Source organism: Lissotriton helveticus, chromosome 10, assembly GCF_964261635.1.
Source record: "Lissotriton helveticus chromosome 10, aLisHel1.1, whole genome shotgun sequence".
Taxonomy (NCBI): Eukaryota; Metazoa; Chordata; class Amphibia; order Caudata; family Salamandridae; genus Lissotriton; species Lissotriton helveticus.
In genome coordinates, this window is record NC_136071.1 from 723,089,747 (window position 1) to 723,112,631 (window position 22,885).

Genomic DNA, 22,885 nt, shown 5'->3' on the forward strand with positions numbered 1-22,885 from the left:
AAAATTAATTATTTATTTAATTTCCCTTCATGGTCGTCTGTCGAATCCCCCCCCTCCCAACCAGGCCCCACCACCCACCACTCTTACCTGCACGGCACATGGCTACTTAGGGCATTACATCAAATGCACAAAAGTCGAGGAGAGTTTATGCCCAGACGTGAGTCCCCTACTCACTGTGCCACTTGAACCAAGCCATACCTGACTAAACAGCCCCAATCTGGGTGAAACCGGTTGCTTGAGATTTGCTTCAGGGAGGACCTGGCCTGGCAGTTCTGTCTGGACTATTCCTCTTGGAGCTGGGTCAAGGCTGATGTGCATATGGCTGGGTCCAAATAGAGATGGCATTGTGGGCAAACAAAAAACGATTGATTGGATTGCTATTCCGATCCACTGCCAGTGGCTAGTCAAATTGCAAGCATTCCTCCGATCACCTTTTCTGTGTTTGACAAGTAAATAAATTGCCGGCTCATGTCGCTGCTTGAGGGTATCCTTATCATCCATTAGCTACATGTTTCTGGCTGGCTGCTCTGGGTCTTGCCCAGACAGCGCAGCAATTCTTTTCTGCAGGTTAAAGACTGAATTCATTGAATATGATTTGTCAAAAAAAATTTTTTGCCACAACGTCCTTATCACTGCTATCGATCAGTTTTCTCATTTTGTAAGAATGATTAATAGAAATAATATGGACCCCACACTGATATCTTTATTAAAGCCTAGAGAGTTAAAATATCACAGAGGGAAAAGGATTTTCAAATGAGCTTATAAGGAGAAAGATTAAAAAAAACACAAATAAAGCACTGCACTAACAAAATAACTCATTTTCCGCATTGTGTCTTATTTAATCACACATTATAAGTTTCCATCTTCCACCGTGTTTTTCTGTTCCTCCCAGATGGATGAGCCTTATGGGAGTTCAAGCTGTTCTTCATGGGCTAGGCTTGATGTTTGTTATTATGGATGAGGAGTCGTTGAATTACAGTGGATGGCCTGGATTACCAGAATAGCTACAGTGTTCCTGCAATGTGCACTGTGCTGCCTAGGCCTAGCTAGAGCTCCTGAACCTACTATTAGGTGCATCGATTGATTGTCCCTGGTTCAGGGTTGTTGGACAGCCTCTGTGGTTGCTAATGATAGCTTGAGCACAAGGCGCTATGCCAGGGATACTGGACTCAGACAAGTGATTGGTAAACATGCTCAGGTTTGGTATATTTGGTGCCTTGCTGCACTCTTTAACAAAACGAGTGAGGCGAACAATGCAATTCTGGATGAAAATTGTGCAAACCGGTAAATAGTTGATACTGGTATGTACCACATGCAACATTTGCATATTTTTCAGAGTTTCACACCTCCCAGTAGGGGACACGTGCTAATAGACTGTGCTTTCCCCTCATCCTGTGTGCACTAATCTGAATTTTTCATGGTTTGTCTACTTGGTTTGCAAAAGGGTTTACCAGGGATTCACCTGCAGGGACCCGCGACTAAGACTTCACTAGTCGCACTTTAAAGAAGGTATGTTGGGCAAATGCCAGGCTCTGTTTTGGAGCACAAGACACAGGAGAGACAACCGGGCGGACACTAAGGGAAAAGCTTATAAGTGGATCCGGTGAGCCTTTCTCTTCCACAGGCCTATTGCGGTCGAGGACTCTCAAAAAGTGGAAGCAGGTGGCAAGGTCGGACAGGCTATTAGTGCAATCAGCAGTGACAGCCCGTCCTTAAGGGTGGAAGGGCCCCGCCTCCCCACTTTTTTCCAAACAGGAAGAGTGTCCCTCAGTCTGAACAATGGTCAGCCTAATAGACCCTCTTAATGTTCAGGTCAGACAGCCAGGCTCTGTACATTCCCCTAAATGTGAAGGTGCATGGCTTCCTTAGCAGAACTTTTCCATACTGAAAATGTTACAGCTACTGGTCCTGAACTTCTCAGCCCAGCAAAGTGGTGGAAGTCCTACCCCTCATGACGAGGGGGAGCGTCACTGAAAGTCTCGGACCTGGGAGCATTAGTTTTAAGCCCTGAAGTGCCCAGGGCCAAGTGTCAATCAGTGACTCTCGTTACAAAGTAGTGTGGGGTCCGCAAATCTGACTGACCACATCCACTCTGTGACGAGTAAGGGACTCACACTCCTCTCATTGGCTTGACTCATAGCAAGGTCATCCAATGAAAGGAGGCGACAGTGCCAATCGCCAGGAACCAACAATGCTTCACTAATGGGGGCCATTTTGATTGTGGTCCCCGTGCCTATTTTCTGTCCCAGTTCAACATCAGCAGGCGCGTAGCTATCAATAGTGCAACATGTGCAGTGACACTGGCGTCGGAAGGCATGAGGGGCCCACTGCACACCAAATAGCAGACTTTTTTAGGGATCGTGCGTTCCAATGTTCTTGTGTGCAGCACACTGGCAGGTGTCTCTATCCCCTCCCAAAGTTTTATTTTTATTTTAGCTCTGATTATGTCTGTTTCTTTTGATTGGGGTGGAAATACAGTATGATTCACAAGCGTTTCACGTTTTTGGTCATATGTATCCTCCTGTGTTTCATGACGCCCAGAGGCTTTATATTCACCCTGATTTACAAGTGTTTCGTGGGTGGCAAGGGGACTCCAATATGGCCTGATTGTATATATTTTACGAGGAGCGAAAGAGCTCGTATTTGGCGTCAGAGTCAGTGCTTCACGTGTGGCAAGGAGGCTCACGTATAGTCAGATGTACGATTGTTTAATGATAAAAGCATTAAAGGAAAGCAGAGGTGACATATCATGGTTGGTGGAGTTACACACACAAATACTAACTTCTCTTCAATTTTCCAAGAAATTATTCCTCCTAAAAGTGGATACATAGGATGCGGGCTGACATTTCTCGAAATGTGACAATGGTGTTTTCAAGAAAAGACTGGTGCAAAGTAAAAGTATAGTGGATTAAACTCTGTAAATGCTATTTCACAACTTTCAGTAAATATTGAGCCTACCACACGGATGTATGACGTTACAACGCAGGCTATTACAACGCCTGCCTTTACAACGCGTTTTTTACATCGCAATCCATTACAACGCATAGCGCTTTGGGGTGCTGGGTAGTGAATAGTTTAATTTACTATTCCAACTCCAGTCCCCGTGGACACTAGGGAAGGTGTTGGATAGTAAATTAAACTTATTCCCTATCCTAGAGCGCCCCCCAGCGCAATGCGTTGTAATGGTTTGCGTTGTAATGACCGCGTTGTAATGGTAGTGCGTTGTAAAAGTTTCGTTGTAAAGGTTGTTCAGCCTACCACACATCGCCATAACACAATTTTGGTTCAATATCCTAAAAAAATCTCCATTTAAAGGTTGGCAGTGTTTCGAACACTCTTCAGCAAACAGAATCGGTATGGATAAGCGCTATGGCTTCAGGCCACAAAAATAAAAGCTGCCCTAATGATAGTCAATCGTGTTTATGGCTGTGTGCTGTCCAATTACCCAGATCCCCTTATAATCACAGACACAAATCATTTTCAGCTCTGGGATGACAGTGCAGCTGTCTACAGGACCTACTGCTTACAATGTACACAGAGTGTGCTTAGGGTCAGCTCTCTGTGACCATTGGTGTATTTGCATCCGCTTCTTAAAGCCATTGCCTTAAGACATTCTCAGTCACATCTAAAGTCAACCAAGAGGGGTAGTTTTCTGTCACTACAATGCTATTGGCTGTTTGCTGTATTATTCTGTCTCTGAATGAGTGTTTTCATTGCAATGCATGGGGAACTATTTTATCTAAAAGGTACACTCAACCATCACACTATTTGTGATGTGCAATTCTTTATATCATGAATGCATTGTATATAGAAAGCACTCATAGTCTTACTGAAACTGGTATTTCGTTTATGTTTTTGACCGGGCTTAAGTTGTGAGCCTAAATCTACCATGGCCTTCAAATTATTTTTGTTTAACACATCATCAAAACAACACCACCACCAGCAACTCCTCAACAAGCAGTACCCCAGCCACCAATACCACAAAAACCGATACTGAACCACCATCAAGACTGTCACCAATAATACCACACCACCACTGCCAATACCACATTGACATTGCTACCTATACCAAGAACACAGCAACTGCCAATACCACTGTAGGAAATTAGGATACTGGTTGATGGGGGAGAAACTCTACTCAGGAAGCAACCACAGTTCTTGTCGGGTAAAACATAAGTATTACCCATATTAAGCTGTGCCCAACTCTCTGGTTGCTTTGCAAAAAGTAGTCAAACTTAAATTAGAGGCAATGTGTAAAATCACTCACCAACGTAGACAGCTAGAGTAAAATTTAATAAATTATTTGAGACCAAAATGACAAAAATCTAATTAATAGAACCGGAGCTATGTAATTTTAAAGGTCTAAGTGAAAACAATTCTTTAAAAAAGCGCCAACTGTGGTAATCTGTTCGTGCCGGACTAGGACAATGACAGAAGTGTTGGCCACCTGAGATGGAGCGCAGGGATTAAGTTAGGCCTGCTGAACATATTACCATAAATCCTGGAGCGCGGTCTGTGTGATGTTGCTTTGCGAGGCTTCATGTCGTCCAGTGTCGGTTCCAAGAACTGCGAGGTCCGTGATGTGAGGTCAGAAAGTGCCATGCTGCTTCGGTTCTGATAAAGCTGTGTGACGATACTTTGCATCAAGTCTCATCGGTTTTGATGAAACGGGTAGCCTGAGAGTGAGTCTTTGCATTGCTCAGTATTGATTCCGTTGAGGTTGGCTGCTGTGCTGCGAGGCTCTGAAGGGCTCTGCATTGTTTAACTTTGGTTGTGATGAAGCTTGTACCTGTGTGGTGGGGCTTTGCGGGTCTTCGTGTCGCTTCACACCGGATTTGGTGAAGCCCACAGCTGGGCTGGCTAGGCACCTCTATCCCCAATTTCAAGAGTCCATGACTAGGGGGGCACCATTTGCGGGGTCAAGTCTAACAGCAGGTAGTGTCATGGTGCAAGAGAATTGGAACCTTTTCTGGGCCTGAAGCTCTGATCAAGAGACGAGTCAACTAGCCCTTACAGTCACTTTTGTGGTCCAAGGTTCAAGATGCAGCTCCAGTCCTTCTCACTCAGCCAGGAGAGTAGCAGGGCAGCAGAGCAGCAGAGCAACACAGCTGTCCTTCTTCTGAGTATTCCACGTGTACAGATGTGTAGCGAAGAGTAGGGTCTGAGGGTCCAATATTTATACCTGGTGCCAAGTTTGAAGTAGGAGACATTTCTAGAGGTTTCCACCATCAGAGGTGCATGGAATTTTCTGCCTGAATGCCCTGCTCCCAGCTTTTCTCGGGATTCAATAGATTGGTTTGAAACCATTTGTGAGTGTGTGGAGGCATTTTGATGTGCAAGTGTGGTAGGTGACAAATCTTTTATCTTTTTTTATTGTATGATTACTTAAAATCTTTGGCAAAGCAATAGCATATAAAGTCGCTAAATATAAAAATATCAAAGACAATATAAATTGTGCTGTAAAATGACGCCACATAAAAGTTTGAGATGTTGCAACATTTATCGCTAAGCTAGGTTAACACCTGCCGCCCAAAATGTGGGGTCAACAGTGATTTGTATAGCGAGTACCTGGTAAGACAACACTATGCAAAGCCAAGGCTATGAAGTGCGCGGGTGTGCAATATTGTGTCGTGCAAGCATGCATGGGGTTAAGTTATGCATGGGCAAGTGTCAAGATTCGTATGACATTTGTGACAGATAGAAAGTGATACTCTGCCTGGGTCAATAAAAGTCTGAAATTAGGACCGCTGATTGCATGCTATTTGAGATGTGGTTCCATGTGGCACATAGAAGTGCAAAGGGCCCCACCAGAAGATCATGCCAGAAATAAATGGGGTGCTAGATGGAGAGTCAGAACCGTATACAAGCCCCCAGAGTGGTGCGTCCTTCATGCGTGCCAGTGTGCACCTTGAAAATCAAAAGTGCATGGTGCTTGAGTGAAATCGTCGTGGCCAGTTCGTATGGGATGCTCTTCCAGAAGATGTTGCTGCGGCGGTTGTTGACCAGCAACTTGTAAGTTGCGGACCTTTGTTTCCGTTACTTGGGTGTTCTTAAAATCCTTGCTGCTTCTGCGTAGAATTTGCCAATTCGTGCGAGGGCCATCGATGCCGTGATGGTAAAGATAAGTGTTAGGGCCTCTTTGCATGTTCTCATGCCATTTTGCAAAAGCAGTGCGCTTAGATATAGTTGCATTTGTCCCAGCAGAACTCGGCAGCAGCAGATGATGTGCTCGACTGATTCTATGTGATATTGAATCAGGCGACATCCTTTATTTCCAGGCAATTTGTATTTCCAGTGGGTCCTGTAGTCCCTGTGGTAGGTGACAGCTCCCCCACCAATAAAGTCAGAGATAGTCCTATATGCCAACCTCTATTCACCCTGTGCCTAACTATCTAGGATCAATACACAAACACCAACAGCCAGTTACATCTAGTCATGTCACCCAGGATACAGGCTGTAGACACCAAATAGGACAGAAAATGCCAACTTGAATTAAAATTCAACTTTACCATTAAATATGGTTTTATATTACAAATCTTTAGACACTAAACTAAACATTCATACTGGCGCCCAATTGAAAGTTATCGCTTATTAAATGTAATTAGATAACCCAATGACATCCTATGGGAAAAAGAGTCTTGCATTAGTGAAAAACGATTTTAAGATGTTTCCACTACCATGACATGTAAAACATAAAAGAACATGTTCAACTTTTTTAATACACTGCATCCTGCCCTCTGGGCTGTGCAGGGCCTACCTTAGGGGCGACTTGTATGTTTTAAAAAGGAAGGTGTAGGCCTGCCAAAATGTTTATTTTGCCAGGTCAAAACGGCAGTTTTAAACTGCACATTTTGCTGCAATGGCAATGTCAGGTCTGAGGCATGCTTAAAAGGCTACTTAAATGGATGGCACAATGAGTACTGCAAGCTCACTAGTAGCATATAATTCATGTGTCCTGAGCACATGTAGTACCATGTTTCTGGGGACTTACATGTAAATTGAATGTACCAATTGGGTGGAAGCAATGTTATCATGTTTTCGGAAGAAAGCACATGCACTTTAGCACTGGTTAGAAGTGGTAAAGTGTGCAGGGTCTTAAGGCCATCAAAAAAATAAAGTCAGCACAAACAGGAGGATTGAAGGAAAAAAGTTGGGGGAAAACCATGCCAAAGATGTGAGGTTCAACAAACACCAGCAAGAATACTCATATCACCACCACCCGCACTCCACTGCCTTTTGACTAGGTTTGTGCAATAGAAATACTACATACATACATACATTCATACATACTACCAAGACCAAAAATCCCACTGCCAGTCCCACCTAAAGTACTATACATCATACCCTTAGTACCAATATCACCAGCAATACCATCACAAATACCACTCACACAAATATTACCATTGCTACTAATACCACCACCACCAAAATCACACCAATAATACCACAACCAGCAACACCATGCCTATCCCACTACCAATGCCATAACCTCCAATATAAAAACGGCAACTACAAATACCACAATCATAATAGTAATACCACCACCAGTGCTACCACTACAATAATCAATACCACCACTGGCAAGCATTGGCAAATCCAATAGTTCTGAGTTTAATGCACTATGCGTGGAAACAATTTCTGCAAGGCTGTCTTTGCAGGCATTATCCAAGTAAAACCTGTTGGCTTTGCAAGGCTTGTTTATGCAGGTGATATATGTTTGTTCATTGACTTAACAAGACTTGTACTGGCCCTGTGAGGGCTGAAGTACAGTCTAATGGTACTGGTGTGGTGCAAGAGGGTCGACACCTCTCAGAAGTTACCCATGTGGCCCAATCTGAGGAAGGACATGTGTGCAGTTTTAGGGATCCCCTCATTAAATCTTGCATTCCACCACACAAAACAGAATTTGATTTCATGCCCAGTAGGTTCTAGCATTGGGCCCTGTCAAACATTCCTCTTGAAGCAACTGCTTTTCCAACACTACATCAAAATAGACCACAGAACTGGATAAATATAATAAAGAACTCAAATACATTTCTGAAGCTACCACAGACAATGTAGCCTATGTCAGTGGTTAGCTTTTTAAGATCACTCAACAAACAGCAGTCACCCATGACGCTGCACCTGTGGTGTTTGTCAACACAGAATCACCACAACCATCATAAGTAATTGTGAAAGCCAGGCAGCAGCAGCAAATAGCATAATGTTGACATATTAGGGAAATTCCAGGCCTAGAAATCTTTGACTGCTGCTGTTATTATTAGATGTATGGCCAGCTTCTTTCACTGTTAACTGAACAATCCTTGAATTATGACTTTTGTTACAGAGTGCAAATTCTCCAACAAATCATGTGAGATAGGCTATGCCATACATGCAACACAAGACCATCCAACACTCCAGCACAGTTATACAGTAGGAATTGCAATCTTCTTTTGCTTCTGCTCCAAACTCCAATCTCTGCAACCTTCCCAGATCATGAGGGCCATCAATGCTTTGTCTCCTGAACAACAAAGAGGGTCATCCTCTTCTCCCAATCAATGCCTCTTTAGAACAGTGTTGAAGAGCAGAGAGCTGACACATCATTCTGCAGCAAATTCACCTGCAACTTCCAATACTTCGCTTCCTTTCAAACTCATATTCTTCAAGTCCAACACGCTAATCCACCAACATGATTACTGCTGTGTTTGCAATCTACTGTTTTCGACGCCATTGCATGGGACAGTTACTGACACCACAGTCAGCCTTCACCATCGACAGAAGTAAACAGCACAGCATGGATTTAGAAGAAAGGTTCAGAACATAAGTCTGATCTCAACTTTTGAGCTTTAGCTCAACTTACGCTTCTGGGCAAACAATCAATTGCTCACTCAACACTGCCACACAGCTTCCATCCACCAGAAACCACCAACCCAACTTTCAAGCGAGTGATATATACCAAACCACAGCAAAGCCAAAAACTGCAACAAGAACGACGGACACTACCACTCTTTAACCTGATATTTCTAACATACTCTACCCTCTTTACTGCATACACACTTCAATACAACCAGGGCAAGGGTTACATCACTTGACTGAGATATACCAACCAAATCTGCAGACACACAAACAGGGCCTCCAAGCAGTAGTGTGAACCAACTTAGAAAGATTTTTTTCTTCTGTGATCAGCCACAATGTTGACCACAGTTCACATATAGACAGGTATTTCAATGTTGCTTCCTGACGACCCCATCACAAGGCACCATGGCACTGCAGGCAGCGGTACACAGCCCCAAGTCACAATCCATCATACGTTTAAGCAAATAAACCATCTAGTGTTGTCTTAGGGGCTGTAGTGGCCAATACTACATATGCTCTTTAATACTTCTTCAGCGCTGTCAGCCCTGTTCAGCCATAACAGTCCAACTAAAGCATTATTCCAGACTGAAGTGCAATGTCGTCTGTAAATGACAACCGGATCATGCAACCCCCATTATGCAAATTTCAGAACTGCACATTGACCTGGTTCCTATGTCACTGCTGCCAATACAATCCCTGGCCACGAAAAAACAACACAACAGGGGAATCAAGGACAAACCAATATCTAAATGTCCCACGCTTCTACACGGCCAGAGCAGGTGGAAGATCCTTTTCCTACCCCACAGCCAAAACCTGGAACAAACTCCCCCTTCACCCCTGATGGAGCCCGACACTGCACCAATTTAGGAGGGACCTCAAATGACTCCAACAAAGCTGCCCACACCCAGCGCCTTGAGACCCTCACGGGGGAGTAGTGCGCTTTACAAACCCTGATTGATTGACAACATGTGTATGTTCTGTAAATATGTATTCCCTTACCAATCAATCAATCAAACATTTGTAAAGCGCGCTGCTCACCCGTGAGGGTCTCAAGGCACAGGGGGGGAGCGGGGAAGCAGCTACTGGTCAAACAGCCTGGTCTTAAGAAGTCTTCTGAAGGTCAGCAGGTCCTGGGTCAGTCGTAGGTGGGCGGGGAGGGTGTTCCATGTCTTGGTGGCGAGGTGGGAGAATGATCTGCCCCCGGTGGTCATTCAGCGGATGCGTGGGACGGTGGCGACCTACAGAGCTAAAGATGTCACTTATTTTCACCAGGCCAGAAGCATGGGCAGTAGTTGCTTAGTTGCTAGGGATATCAATTCATTACATGCATTTAATCTATAAAGAAGTTACAATACAACCTATCTTTGAGGAAAAAAAGCCATAAAAATATGCAACAGCTATTTCTGCACCTAAACCATGTGCCCGAAAGCAATGCACCTTTGGCAATGTCACCATTACTGCAGCCACAGACCTGATCACTGTAACATGGGACAGCTTGATCATGTGCACATGCAACCTATATTATAATCCTAAAGCTGATCCTGCTCCGCGCCTTGCAAGCTATAACGCAGAACTTTATTCAAGCTCCACGTTAACTGTATCATGCATTTACTGTTCACCCTTTCACTTAGGCTACAAACAGAAGTCACAATGGCCAATCGCTGACAGGGAGATATATAAGCACCCCATTATACAGTCATCTTTCAAGAAGAAAGTTTAAGGGCGAGATCATCTGCCTTCTGCATCCTCCCAGCTCCTGCTCCTCTGACAACTGAGACCAGTGCCTCACAACCTCAATAAATGGTACATCACAGCCAACTCTGCACACAAATCACATCTGGGAACACCATTAGGAAATAGCCCAAGAACTGAAGCATCCATCACTGTGCCAGCCCTCATCCCATTCTTGCATGTCAATGCCTCCGCAGCGGTGGCCAGGGTTAGTAGCAGACTGCACAATGAGCCAGAACATCATGATGGATGCCAAATACAAGCCAGCATCATACAGTGGACGAATTGAGGGTTCATTGTGCTGCCCACATCCTGTGAATCATTGCACTTATCTCCCCCATGGTGCTAAGGTCATATTTCCAAAGTCAATGACACATTGATCCAAGGTAGCAGCAATCAGTAACGCCAGGCAGTTCATTGCAGTTGATGGAGCAGATACTCAACTACAGCCAATTCAGATGTATGGAAAGTCACTGAAAAAACCATTTTAGTTTTCCCCACATCTTCACAGTTTACCCAACTGCTGGAACTGGGATCCAACAGTCACCCGAAAGTACGCCCATGTCCAGATCTAAACACAGCTATAAAATGTTGTTCTGAGGAAAAGCATCATATACCCAAGCGCTTTTGTAGGAAGGAGGGTCTAGGTACTGCTCAACACTTTAACACTTCCTCCCTACTCTTTCTGCCAATGACTTCAGGGGCAATTAGTAGCCATTACCCAGAGTAAGCCATGAGTTTAAGGTGTGATCAAAAGCATGAAGACAAAACATACTCTAATGATAGAAAGAAAATCTTGCACACATTTTGCGCCTGGCATGTAGTATTCCCCTAAATTGCTTCTTGACATTTACTTTTGAAAACTGACCCTGGTTGCAGCAGACTACATGTTCATGGGTGTCACACTCAATGTAATGCCCCGGAAATCTCAGTATTGCCAAATAATGTTCAGAAGTGGTGAACGGATCCCCTGTAACCCTGTGCTCACCCAGCTTCCGTCACATTCGTGCCAAAAGAGCATTTTATATATTGACCCAGCACAACTGCAGAAACCACGAAATAGCCACCCGAGGCCATGTAAACCGGCATTGTATGTAGTGTGGTCATTACAGAAATAGAAATAAGTAACTCAAGAGGGTGGAGCCTGTCACAGTTCAGACTGAATGCATCTTGAAACATGGAAAAGGAAGATGGGAGTCAGAACATATTTACTAACGCAGTTGTTCTATGGAAGACTTCCATCTTCTAGAGCAAGTGTAGTTAGAGAGGTGGGCCACCCAGGATAGCCTCCACTCTTCATTGTTCCCCTACTAAACCATGGATTTCCTGAACTGATGATGGAGTGAGGCTTGATGCGCAGAGAAGGCTTGTTTCAAGCACAATGGCAAACTTCCCCCATATATTCTACCTGGTACACATTTTGAAGATAGGTTAGCCCTGGTGGGAACTCAGAGAAACTAAATTGTGATACTTGAAGAGGCCAAAATATTTATCCCATAGAAGAACTGAGTTGGCAAACTGTAAGACCCACACCAGCCCAATGCAATTCTATTCACCCAGGAGTGAAGACCATTGACACCAGGCAATGTCCAATGGCTGGCCTATAAGACATGGCTAGCAGTTCTGGCAGCCAACTGATAAAGCCACAGGGGGAAACATGATAGACAAACTCCCATTTGTCCCAACTGAGCCCCCACGTTCTGATAATATGTGAGCAGTAGAGTCAATACTGAGTATAAGAGCTTCCCAGGGGATCACTGAAAGAATATCGACGGACAGAATATCGACCATCAAAAATATCGTTGAGAAAATATCGACAGTCAAAATATCGAGTTTCTATCTACAAACAGGTAAGTACAAAAATATTGAGTTAAAAATATTGTTTACAAAAATATAGTTGTAAAAAATATCGTATTTACTAAAAACAGTGTTAAATTAAATTAATATTAATAATTAATTACTAAAATATACTTAAAATTACTTAAATTAACTTATAATAATTAAATAATTAATGAAAGTTAAATAAATATTTTTTTATTTCATATTTATTAAACATATATATATAGTAATAAAATATAATAAAATAATACCCAAAAACTGAAAACTGACCCTGAACCCTAAAAATACCCCTTTACCCAAAAACTGACCCTGAACCCTAAAAATACCCCTTTACCCAAAAACTGAAAACTGACCCTGAACCCTAAAAATGCCCCTTTACCCAAAAACTGAAAACTGACCCTGAACCCTAAAAATACCCCTTTGCCCAAAAACTGAAAACTGACCCTGAACCCTAAAAATACCCCTTTACCCAAAAACCCAAAACTGACCCTGAACCCTAAAAATACCCCTTTACCCAAAAACCCAAAACTGACCCTGAACCCTAAAAATACCCCTTTACCCAAAAACCCAAAACTGACCCTGAACCCTAAAAATAAAAACGATATTACTTCACTTACCTTAAAAACGATATTACTTCACTTACCTTAAAAACGATATTTTGGCTGTCGATATTCTGTCCTGTCGATATTTTCTCCAAACGATATTTTGGAGTCGATATTATGTCCAAACGATATTTTGGAGTCGATATTATGTCTGTGTACCCTTCCCAGGTTCACCCAACCTGACTCCATTTACTGGAATAACATTACATTCAAGAGTGCCATGTCCATGTTTCTGTGGGTAAGAACAATAACAGAAGACCACAGACCACATCATTGGAAGTGAAATATTGCAAAAATAGCTTGTCCTGAACCCTGGGATGCTGGCCTGACTGAGAAATAAGATTGAACAGGAGCTTAACCTGACAGGTAGCCTAAAAAGGCTAAGTGGAATTCACACATCAGAGAGAAAGGCCAGATAAGGGCTGTGTACTCAAGAGAAGTTTTAAGACATTGGCAAAGTGGGCAGTGGCCCATGCCCATGTCTTTAAATGCCCCACTTGTAAAGCAATTTGAAAAGTCCTGTCAGGCAACAATAGTCTTTCAATATAAAAACTGATTGTCTTTTTTGCTTGAGTCACCCAAGTGTAGAACTGTGAAAGTGTCATAGGGTTTACGGGCTTAGGTTGGGCTGAATATGACCATGAAGCTTCTGCTTCTGTTAATGCTCCTGTTAGGCTTGCAAGCTCAGCAGAGCCTTGTTCGCCTGGCGCTTCTTTGAATCAGTGCGGCTGTGATGTGAGCGTCGCTGAAATTACAGCTGTTCGAAAAGATTAAGGGAACGTGAGGTTCTCTGAAGAAATGCACGGGCAAATGGGTACCTCTATCCAGGGAATACCTTGGTCTTTCCACAGAAATGCACAGAAAAACTGGTGGTCTCCATCACCCAGTACAATGTGCCATGACACTGTACACATGGTGCTGTCAATAGTGTAAACAAAATGTAAGTGTGTCCGTTTGTCTATGTCTGGTATGTCAATTTTGAATAGAGAAAAAGAACAATTGATGGACAGAATGCAGAGCAATGTCATACATTCACCCCAGTACAGAGATCTGGGCCTAAATCCATTGCTTTTTGCTCCCCATGCCATTCCAGTTTGAATCCAGCCATATGTAAATCAATCTTGACCCTGCGCCCAATGGGAACCGTACAGCGTGAACTGTCAGGCCAGGTCCTCCCTGGACTGGAAACAAGCATCCTAGGACTGGTTTTGGGGTTTCACCCTTCATCAGTCATGATAGCCTGACTCACGTGGCATGGAGAGCAAGGACCCACATCTGCGCATACCAGTCCCACTTGGGGTGATAAATGCAAAAAGAGCAGTTGACGGACAGAATGCAGAGTAATGTCATACATTCGCCCCAGTACAGAGATCTGAGCCTAAATCCATCATTTTTTTGCAACCCATGCCATTCCAGTTTGAACCCAGCCATATGTAAATCAGTCTTGACCCTGCACCCAATGGGAACAGTCCAGCCCGAACTGCCAGGCCAGGTCCTCTCTGGACTAAAAACAAGCATCCTAGGACCTGTTTTGGGGTTTCACCCCTCATCAGCCAAGATAGACTGACTCCTGTGGCATGGAGAGCACGAGACCCACGACTGGGCATACCTGACCCTCTTGGGGTGACAAATACACAGGGTCAAGACTGTTTTGCATATGGCCAGGTCTAAACTCGGGTGGCATGGTGAGCAAAAGAATAATGATTTAACCCAGATCTCTTGACTGGGGATGAATGTTTTGATTTGTTCTGCATTCCGTTCATCAATTGTGTGTCTTTTGCTTTCTCGCCCTAAGTGTGCCGGGTATGCCAAGACGTGGGTCCCAGCCTCACTGTGCAACTGGATCCAAGCTATTCTGAAACCCTGAAACCGGTCCTAGGATGCTTGTTTCTGGTCCAGGGGGGACCTGGCTTAGCAGTTTGGGCTGGACTGTTCCCATAAGGCACAGGGTCAAGACTGATTTGCATATGACCAGGTCTAAACTGGGGTGGCATGGTGAGCAAACGTATGATGGTTTTATCCCAGATCTCTTGACTGGGGTGAATGTTTTGATTTATTCTGATTTATTCTGCAGCACATTTTTGGTGACACAGACTTTACATGCCGCCATGCTTGTTTACTTCACATAAATTCAGTTGATTTCACTCCTTCTGCAAATGTGTACTGTTTATGTTTACCAACTCTTACCTTAGTGACAGGGTGTGTCTTGGTGTAGAGTATAGGTGCATTGGTGGGGCCATTGTAATGAGCAGTTTGAGCATCATCAGCTATAAGTTATTGTAGTTTTACATTCACGTATACCTAAATCTGACAGTTGCGTGCAGCAGTACAGTGCCAATCCAACGGCCATGAGGGACATAGTACACGAATAGTCCCCTGAAAGGAGTGAGAATACCGTTTGCTAAAAGAGATGCTGCTGTAACATTGACCTAAACAAAAGGCATTACTGAGGAATCTAGGAATAGATACATACATGGATCGATGTTTGACTTTCACATTCTTATGCATCACTTTGCAAATTTTTCCATTTGCTATTCCCGTTCATCAATACCTTCATTTTTATAAACACGTTTACAAACAATAAATGGCAACAAGATTATATTTGAAATTTCAACAAGTTCATATTTAAGTGCTAACAAGATGTATCATGTGGTCACCGTGTGCATAGACTTATGCCGTACCAAGTGGACAGAATACAATGTTCTTAGCACTCTTTATCGCAATTCTGGACTCTGTAAGCACAAAATGTAACCTTCTTCTATTCTGTTTCACTCACATCTCTTTTCATTCTGTTACTTCTCTACCCTCTCCTTTTCGTCATCATTTCATTCTACACTTCCCCATCTGTTTTAGGCTTGCATTTCCTTACTTTAGTTAGCTCGCTAATCTTTCTCTTATTTCTCCTTCTTTTCTCCAAATGAAATATGTACTGTTGCCTTTTATATCACCTCTCTCTTTTTTAATCAATCAATCAATCAATCAATGACACTTATAGAGCGCGCTACATACCCGTAGGGTAATAATATTACTATAGAGCTACTACAACCATTTCTTTTTTTAAAGTTTCGCTTTTAAAGGTTTTATATATTCACTAAGTGCAATGGTTTTAATTAACTGCGCACTATAATACAATTAAACTTGAAACTATAGCGCTATAACTAACTCCTTATTACGCTCAAAATTTGTGCCTTACTAATAGCCACATCAATGCTATTCGTTGATCGACCCTGGACTGTTGAAATTCATTTGCACCACTGGATTCAAACGTGTGATCTGTGAATTACATCTATATCTGTGAAATAGTAGCTCAACCCATGCAGTAATCCTCTCTGCTGAGAAATCTCCTCTTTCCACACCTTCGCTCACTCTCGTCCCTACCTTTCTCTTTTTATTTTCCAAACCTCCCTCTATTTATATGTCTGTGACATTTCTTTAGCCAAACACCCCTGCTCTTCCCTACCCCTTGTCTCTTTTCACTTTCTGTACAGCCCTGTCAACGCCATATTGATTTCACAAATCCCTCTTTGATTTCCTCCCCCCAAAGTACAAAAACTATCTTATTATGACTGGAGAGCTCATAAACTGTCTTGTCCTTGTGAGTGGACGCTTAGCCAAGTGAGTGCCACGTGCCAGTGCTTCTCTTGTCCACGCGATGCTGCCATTGGCTCACTCAGGGGTGCCTGGCTGCCACCAGAGAGCTCTGGCATGAAGAAGGCAGACGCCCAAGGAGAGTGCCTTCTGTGGCACCTTAAAATATTACCTTAAGAGTGTCTGCTTGAGGGGGGTGGAGGGGGTAAGGGGAGGGGGTGCAAATTTAAGGGAAAAAGCATCTCCATACCGCTCCCTAGTACTAGCTAAACATCATTTCTGCTCACAGCCGCAGGGCTCACCCTCCTCGTCATCACCCCGTCTTGAACTACAGGCCAATATCTCCGTTAAAATAGTCACCTCCTTGGCTTGAGAGCAAGATGGATGCAAAGGAAACCCCCTGCTGTTTGCAATACTTTACCGGTTTTACTTTACAATGTGTAACATCATATCAGGCCCTCCCCATGTTCCATATTAGAAAACTCCACTCGACGTCAGATTTCCCTTTGCTTGTGGTTCCCTGGTTTGATTGGGACCCTTCCCTGGTCTAATGCCCCCTTCCGATCTGAATGTGACACTTCGAGCCAGCTTCACGCTACACTCTCACTGCCACATACATTAAGGTCACTCCACTCCCCTGCCCTGGTCAATCCCTTTCCTCCTCTCTCAATTTTCGAGTCTATGTTTCCTTGGAAAGCAATCATTATCGTACCTGTCTGCAGACATAAACAGCCAATGCGACTCAGCGAGGTGCTCACTGACCGTTGTCATTAATTGTGACATGAGATGGGCTTAAATATGTATTGAATTCAATACATTTCGATAGGGGGGCCTCAAAATACATCTTGCCACGAGCCCCAAAAATCCTAAAAAATCGGCCCTGTGTGTACTCATGGCCATGGGCTGCAGAGAAAGAAATCTACAAGAGGCTTTACGGAAGCGCAACTCGCAAGGCATTTGAAAGAAAATGCTACAGTTTCTCTGTATTTCTATGAGGCATCCCTCGCGAGCAGCCCAACTTCATAGTGCCACGGCCCTTCACTAGAGGCTCTTCCGTATGTTGTGAAACCTTTGGCTGGTTCTATACTGAGAGGAAAGCACCCCTTCCTTAACGGGGCCTCTTTACAGGTCGCAGACTTCAATATTCCCTTTCCCCACTCCTACACCTACCCGCCAACTCTCCAAAACGATGAGACAAAGTGGGCATGCCGTTCTCAAAAGTTCATCTCCTGACCTCCGGGCGAGTATACCTGTCAGAGTTTGTCTGAGTGCGTGTAGATGGATGGATGGATGGATGGATGGATAGATGGATAGATGGATGGATAGATGGATAGATGGATAGATGGATAGATGGATAGATGGATAGATAGATAGATAGATAGATAGATAGATAGATAGATAGATAGATAGATAGATAGATAGATAGATAGATAGATAGATAGATAGATAGATAGATAGATAGATAGATAGATAGATAGATAGGTGGAAGGATAGATAGATAGATGGCTCGGTGGATAGATAGATGGCTCGGTGGATAGATAGATGGCTCGGTGGATAGATAGATAGATAGATAGATAGATAGATAGATAGATAGATAGATAGATAGATAGATAGATAGATAGATAGATAGATAGATAGATAGATAGATAGATAGATAGATAGATAGATAGATAGATAGATAGATAGATAGATAGATAGATAGATAGATAGATAGATAGATAGAGTCCCCACGAAACTCAGAGGACAAAAAGGCCGTAGCAAGATAAAGAAACAAACTTAGCTCATAACCTCATGTTCCTGAATCTCAAGAATTCCCAGCTATGTTTACTGTCTCATCATACCCAAATATTGATCCTGGTACTGCACATTGCCTAAAACTGCGCACACCCCTGGCACTCTCCTCTAGGCATCTCTGCACAGCATGTCCTAATCCTGTTAATCTCTTCACATCCCAAAAGTCCTGCCTGGTCATGAGCCATTCGCCCTCCATATGTGTCAGGAACAGCCGCATGTATCCAACTCGGACACTACATCTACGTGCCAACCGCAAAGCCTCGGTGGTGCTTCCACGCACCGTCCAAGGGCAGCTGCTTGCACCCCGTGTAACCACAGAGACCACCCCAGACAAACACTGCCACCCAGCCACACAAATCACAACCTCAAGGAAAGCAAATGAAGGCCACGTAGCCCGTGTATTCCGTGCCCACAGCTCCCAGAAGTGACCCGTGGCACACACCACAGACCCACAGCACGCACCGATCACGCCGAGAGGACCCTTGAAGCCACAGCATCCTCTCGGCTCCTCCCACCCCGCTGCCTGGCACAATGAATGATCCGGGGCAGGAGGAGCAGGTGCGGGCAGCGGGGGCAGCGCTCAGCCCGGGGACGCGGGCAGGAGGGCGAGAGTCACTCACCATATTTCCAGTCGGCCCGGGCAGGGAAGGGGTGCAGGGAAGCGGAGAGGAGCAGGAGGAGGAGGCTGTGCAGTTCCATGATCACTGCTGGTCCATCCCAGTCCGTCCGTCCATGGGGCTGTGGCGAGCAGCGGTGGCAGGTCCGAGGGGTGCGGGCAGGGGGCACTCGAGCGCCGCCACTCTCTCTGCCCAGAGTCTGCCTGGAGAGCGGGCAGCGGAAGCGACAGCTGCTTCAACACCCAGGACAGCGACCAGCAGCAGCGCCCCGCCTCCTCCCGGGGCCCCGCCCACAGCCGGTGCCGGGCCCGCCCCCCCCCGCCACACGTCAGCACCGCTGCTGAACCCCAAGTCAGCCTGAAGAAGGCAGGGGCAGAACCAGTCCTTGGGGATTGCAAGGGTCGTGCCCTGGTGCACCTGCCCTCTGGGTGAAGCCAGCTGTGTGACGCCTACCTCTGGGCTTCATCCGAATAATTTCAGCCTCAATTGTTTACATGCCAGGCTAGAGAGCACGTGAATGGAAGGTGTTATGACCCCACACCCTCCCTCCTTTCTTCCTCGGTTTGTGAATACAGCATTTATTTATTGTATGCGTTTTTATATAGCGCGGACTTTACCCGAAGGTGTCAGAGCGCTTCACAACAGGAACAGTAATGATACATGAGGAGAAAATTTACAAGTAAACAAATTACAAAAGCAAACGTTACGTTACATGAGGCAATAGTGACAATTGTGAGCAAACAAAATACAAGAGGTAGCAAACGGTACATTACAGGAGAAAAAAGTGACAAGTGTGCAAGTTACAAAAGCGCACAAAGTACAAGTAGAGGTAAAATACTGCAATAAATGGCAGACACTCAAAACACAAGAACAAACATTACGTAGGCAATGGTGGCACTTGTGCAAGTATCAAAAGCAAACAAAATGCAAGAGGTAGCAAACATTACGTTATAAGAGAAACGTGACGTGTGCTTGTTACAAAAGATGCCCACTGCCCCCTCCTTGGTGTGTTTATACTCCAAGCCACGACAGCTTCATTCTCTGTATTCATGAATTATGCACTCTCTGTCCATGTACTACATGAATGAACTGTAAACAAGAGCTGTGCACTGCACGGCTGGGCCAGCACATTAATGGGGCTGCTGAAACTTGCATTTTCCTCCTTTACACGATTAGAATTCATTATTCACCCGAATGGATTGTGCACAGTACTGTGTATAAAGAGCGCTGGAGAGGGCTGTATACAGCAGGCGCTACACTGAACGTGAATGCTCTGATGAAAATTCCAGTCGACAAGGTGAAACATGTTTCTGGTTGTTCCCAGTCGGTAGAAGTTTAGTGTTTTGGACTATTCTGCGCCGGAGAAAAATCCAGCTGTTTCCAGTCAGAGCTGGTCACTGATGGCCAAGGCTGTCAGTTCACTTTCAATTGAGATTTTGATTTAATGTGAGCCGCCCTTTCTTTTTTTAGTGCTGTCTATGTCATATTCCCATATGCAGCAATTTGATCAAGTAGAAGCCACCTGCAACTAGTCAGATGGAATTTACATGTGGGGTGAGGAGGCGGGGCGCGCACTTTGACACCTGCCGGATGTCCATCCTCAGTGTACGTCTCCAATATTGTACATCTCTACCTGATTGTGCCTCAGGTTTATTTTTTCAGTGTTATGTAGGACAAACTCGGCTCAAGTGCGCCTTACACGAACACCAGATTACACTACAGAAGGTCTGGCTTTTTTGTGTTTGTTTTTTTAAGCATTAGGAGATTAAGCCATTTGCCCAGAATCACAGGATGTTGAGCCGACGCCAGGATTCGAATCTGTTTCCCCAGTTCCGAAGTCGGCAGCTCTGCCACATGTATTTCAACGATATGAGACCCAGGCTTGTGTGTCTGTCCCAGGTCTCCCTTAAATCACCAATGTGTGCTACTCCGGTTGCATGAGCCCTCATATCTCTACGTTCACAGAATTTACCTGTATTATGAGCCATGATCATTCTCACTCTTTCTCTCGTCGAGAGTGACACATCACATTCCATCTGTCCCCTAACCAGCTCTACACCAGTGTGTGACCCAGTCCTGTGTATCGGTCTCCCTGCCCCAACCTATCACAGTCTGTGCCCTGACAGCTTCATTCTTTGTGTTCCTGGGCTGTCCTTGAATGAATGGCGCTGAGCGTCAAGGAGCTGGAACCGCGCAGTCTAACAATGGCTCTTACAGGATTTTTAGTCCTATCTTCCCATGTCGTGTCTGCTTCCGCCTCCGAGCGCCTAGTTCGGTGTATTAATGGGGTTATCTTAAAGACGCTGTGTACAGCTGTACACAACCGAAGCAAAGACATCCCTGGCTGGCGTCACGTAGGAGCAGCCCCCCTCCCCTACTGCCAGCCCACTTGTGGTCCTCTGTGCCTGGCAGCAGAGCTCCGCCCCTGCATCCCCGGGCTTTACTTGAATGAACTGCTCTCAGAGCTGCATGCAGAGGGGTCTGTGCTCCTCGCATGAATGGGATCTGATGGGCTGAGCCCCTCCTCCCGCCCAGCACGCGCGGCATCACCCCTTGCATCTGCGCTTCACGTGACGTGTATACCCCACTCTTAGGAGCAACAGCTGCGCAAATCTTAAATGGATCTGTAGGGGACCCTCTAAACAAAGAAAATAAGAGCACAAACGACAGGTGGGCTTTTAAGAACCCGAGGTGGAATAGCACTTAAGTGAAAATGGTCCCAAACCGACATATTCACTCACTCTCCCACAGTACTTAATTTGTAAAAAAACATACGTTTCTACTCGGTTTAATTTATTTCTGTGATCTCTATTCTATCGTATCGTGTTATTCTCACCACGGACTTTGAATGAAATAGATACATGGGGACTCAATATCACCCCTGCTCTTTACCTTTTACACCTTTACTTTGGTAATATCCAAACACCTTGATTTATTGGTTGTAGACACATAGATTTAACAAATTCATGATGATTATTACTTTGCCTTAACTTTTGATGATATATATTTTCCTATGTACCCTCATGTATGATTCATTTATTTTGATTGTAGAATCCATGTCCCTGATGAAGGCTATAATATAGCCGAAATGCATTGGATATGAAAACGTTTTTGGATACATGGCTGGATGCCCATAACTTTACTTTGAAGATGCAATATATAAACATATGAAGTTACAGTGAACAAAATTGATGAATAATAAAAAAGTCTTGGAACTTTGAATAAATTGAACTTTATTGTTTTTTGAACTTTACAACCCCATGTGGGATTAGAGCTGTGACTAGGGGACGTCACCCAATTTGGGCCACGCAATACTTGGATATATATGGTACTCTACATCGGAGAGTACACCCTAGAGCATGCAACAACTTTGAGCTGTTGATATACCCTGAGTGCAAGTGTGATAAAATATTTGTAAAAAACATAAGTGCCACGACTCTCATCAGGAGGTCACTGCAGCTTGCACCACACATTGCCCCTGCCCCTCGCCACCATCCCGCACATCTGAAGAACAACCACTGGTGGCAGATCCTTCTCCCACCTCGTCGCCAAGACCTGGAACACCCTTCCACTCAGCCTACAACAGACCCAAGACCTGCTGACCTTCAGGAGGCTACTCAAGACCTGGCTGTTCGACCAGTAGCGGCACCCCCCCCCCCCTTTTGTTTCCCCCAGCACCTTGAGACCCTCGCGGGTAAGTAGTGCGCTCTACAAATTCTATGATTGATTGATTGCCATGCTGCCAATGATAGTAACAACACAACTACTAACCATCACACTCCTACAAGTGTGACAATTCAGACTATTTCAGCCCCCCAAAACTATTAGAATGGCTTGAGTGGTTAGTAATAGTAATTTTGAATGAATATAACATTATTA

The 22,885-nt window shown here is 44.4% G+C and overlaps 1 protein-coding gene across 1 annotated transcript in view; it reads right to left on the minus strand.

Moving 5' to 3' along the window:
• The window catches only part of PTPRN2 (protein tyrosine phosphatase receptor type N2), a 2,458,064-nt gene extending 2,438,809 nt beyond the window's left edge, over positions 1-19,255 (minus strand). The window contains exon 1 of the mRNA XM_078663270.1: positions 19,010-19,255. Within this exon, the coding sequence (XP_078519396.1) occupies positions 19,010-19,088 (79 nt within the window). The 5' untranslated portion in view covers positions 19,089-19,255. The remainder of the gene's footprint in view (positions 1-19,009) is intronic.
• Between the last annotated feature and the right edge of the window lie 3,630 nt (positions 19,256-22,885).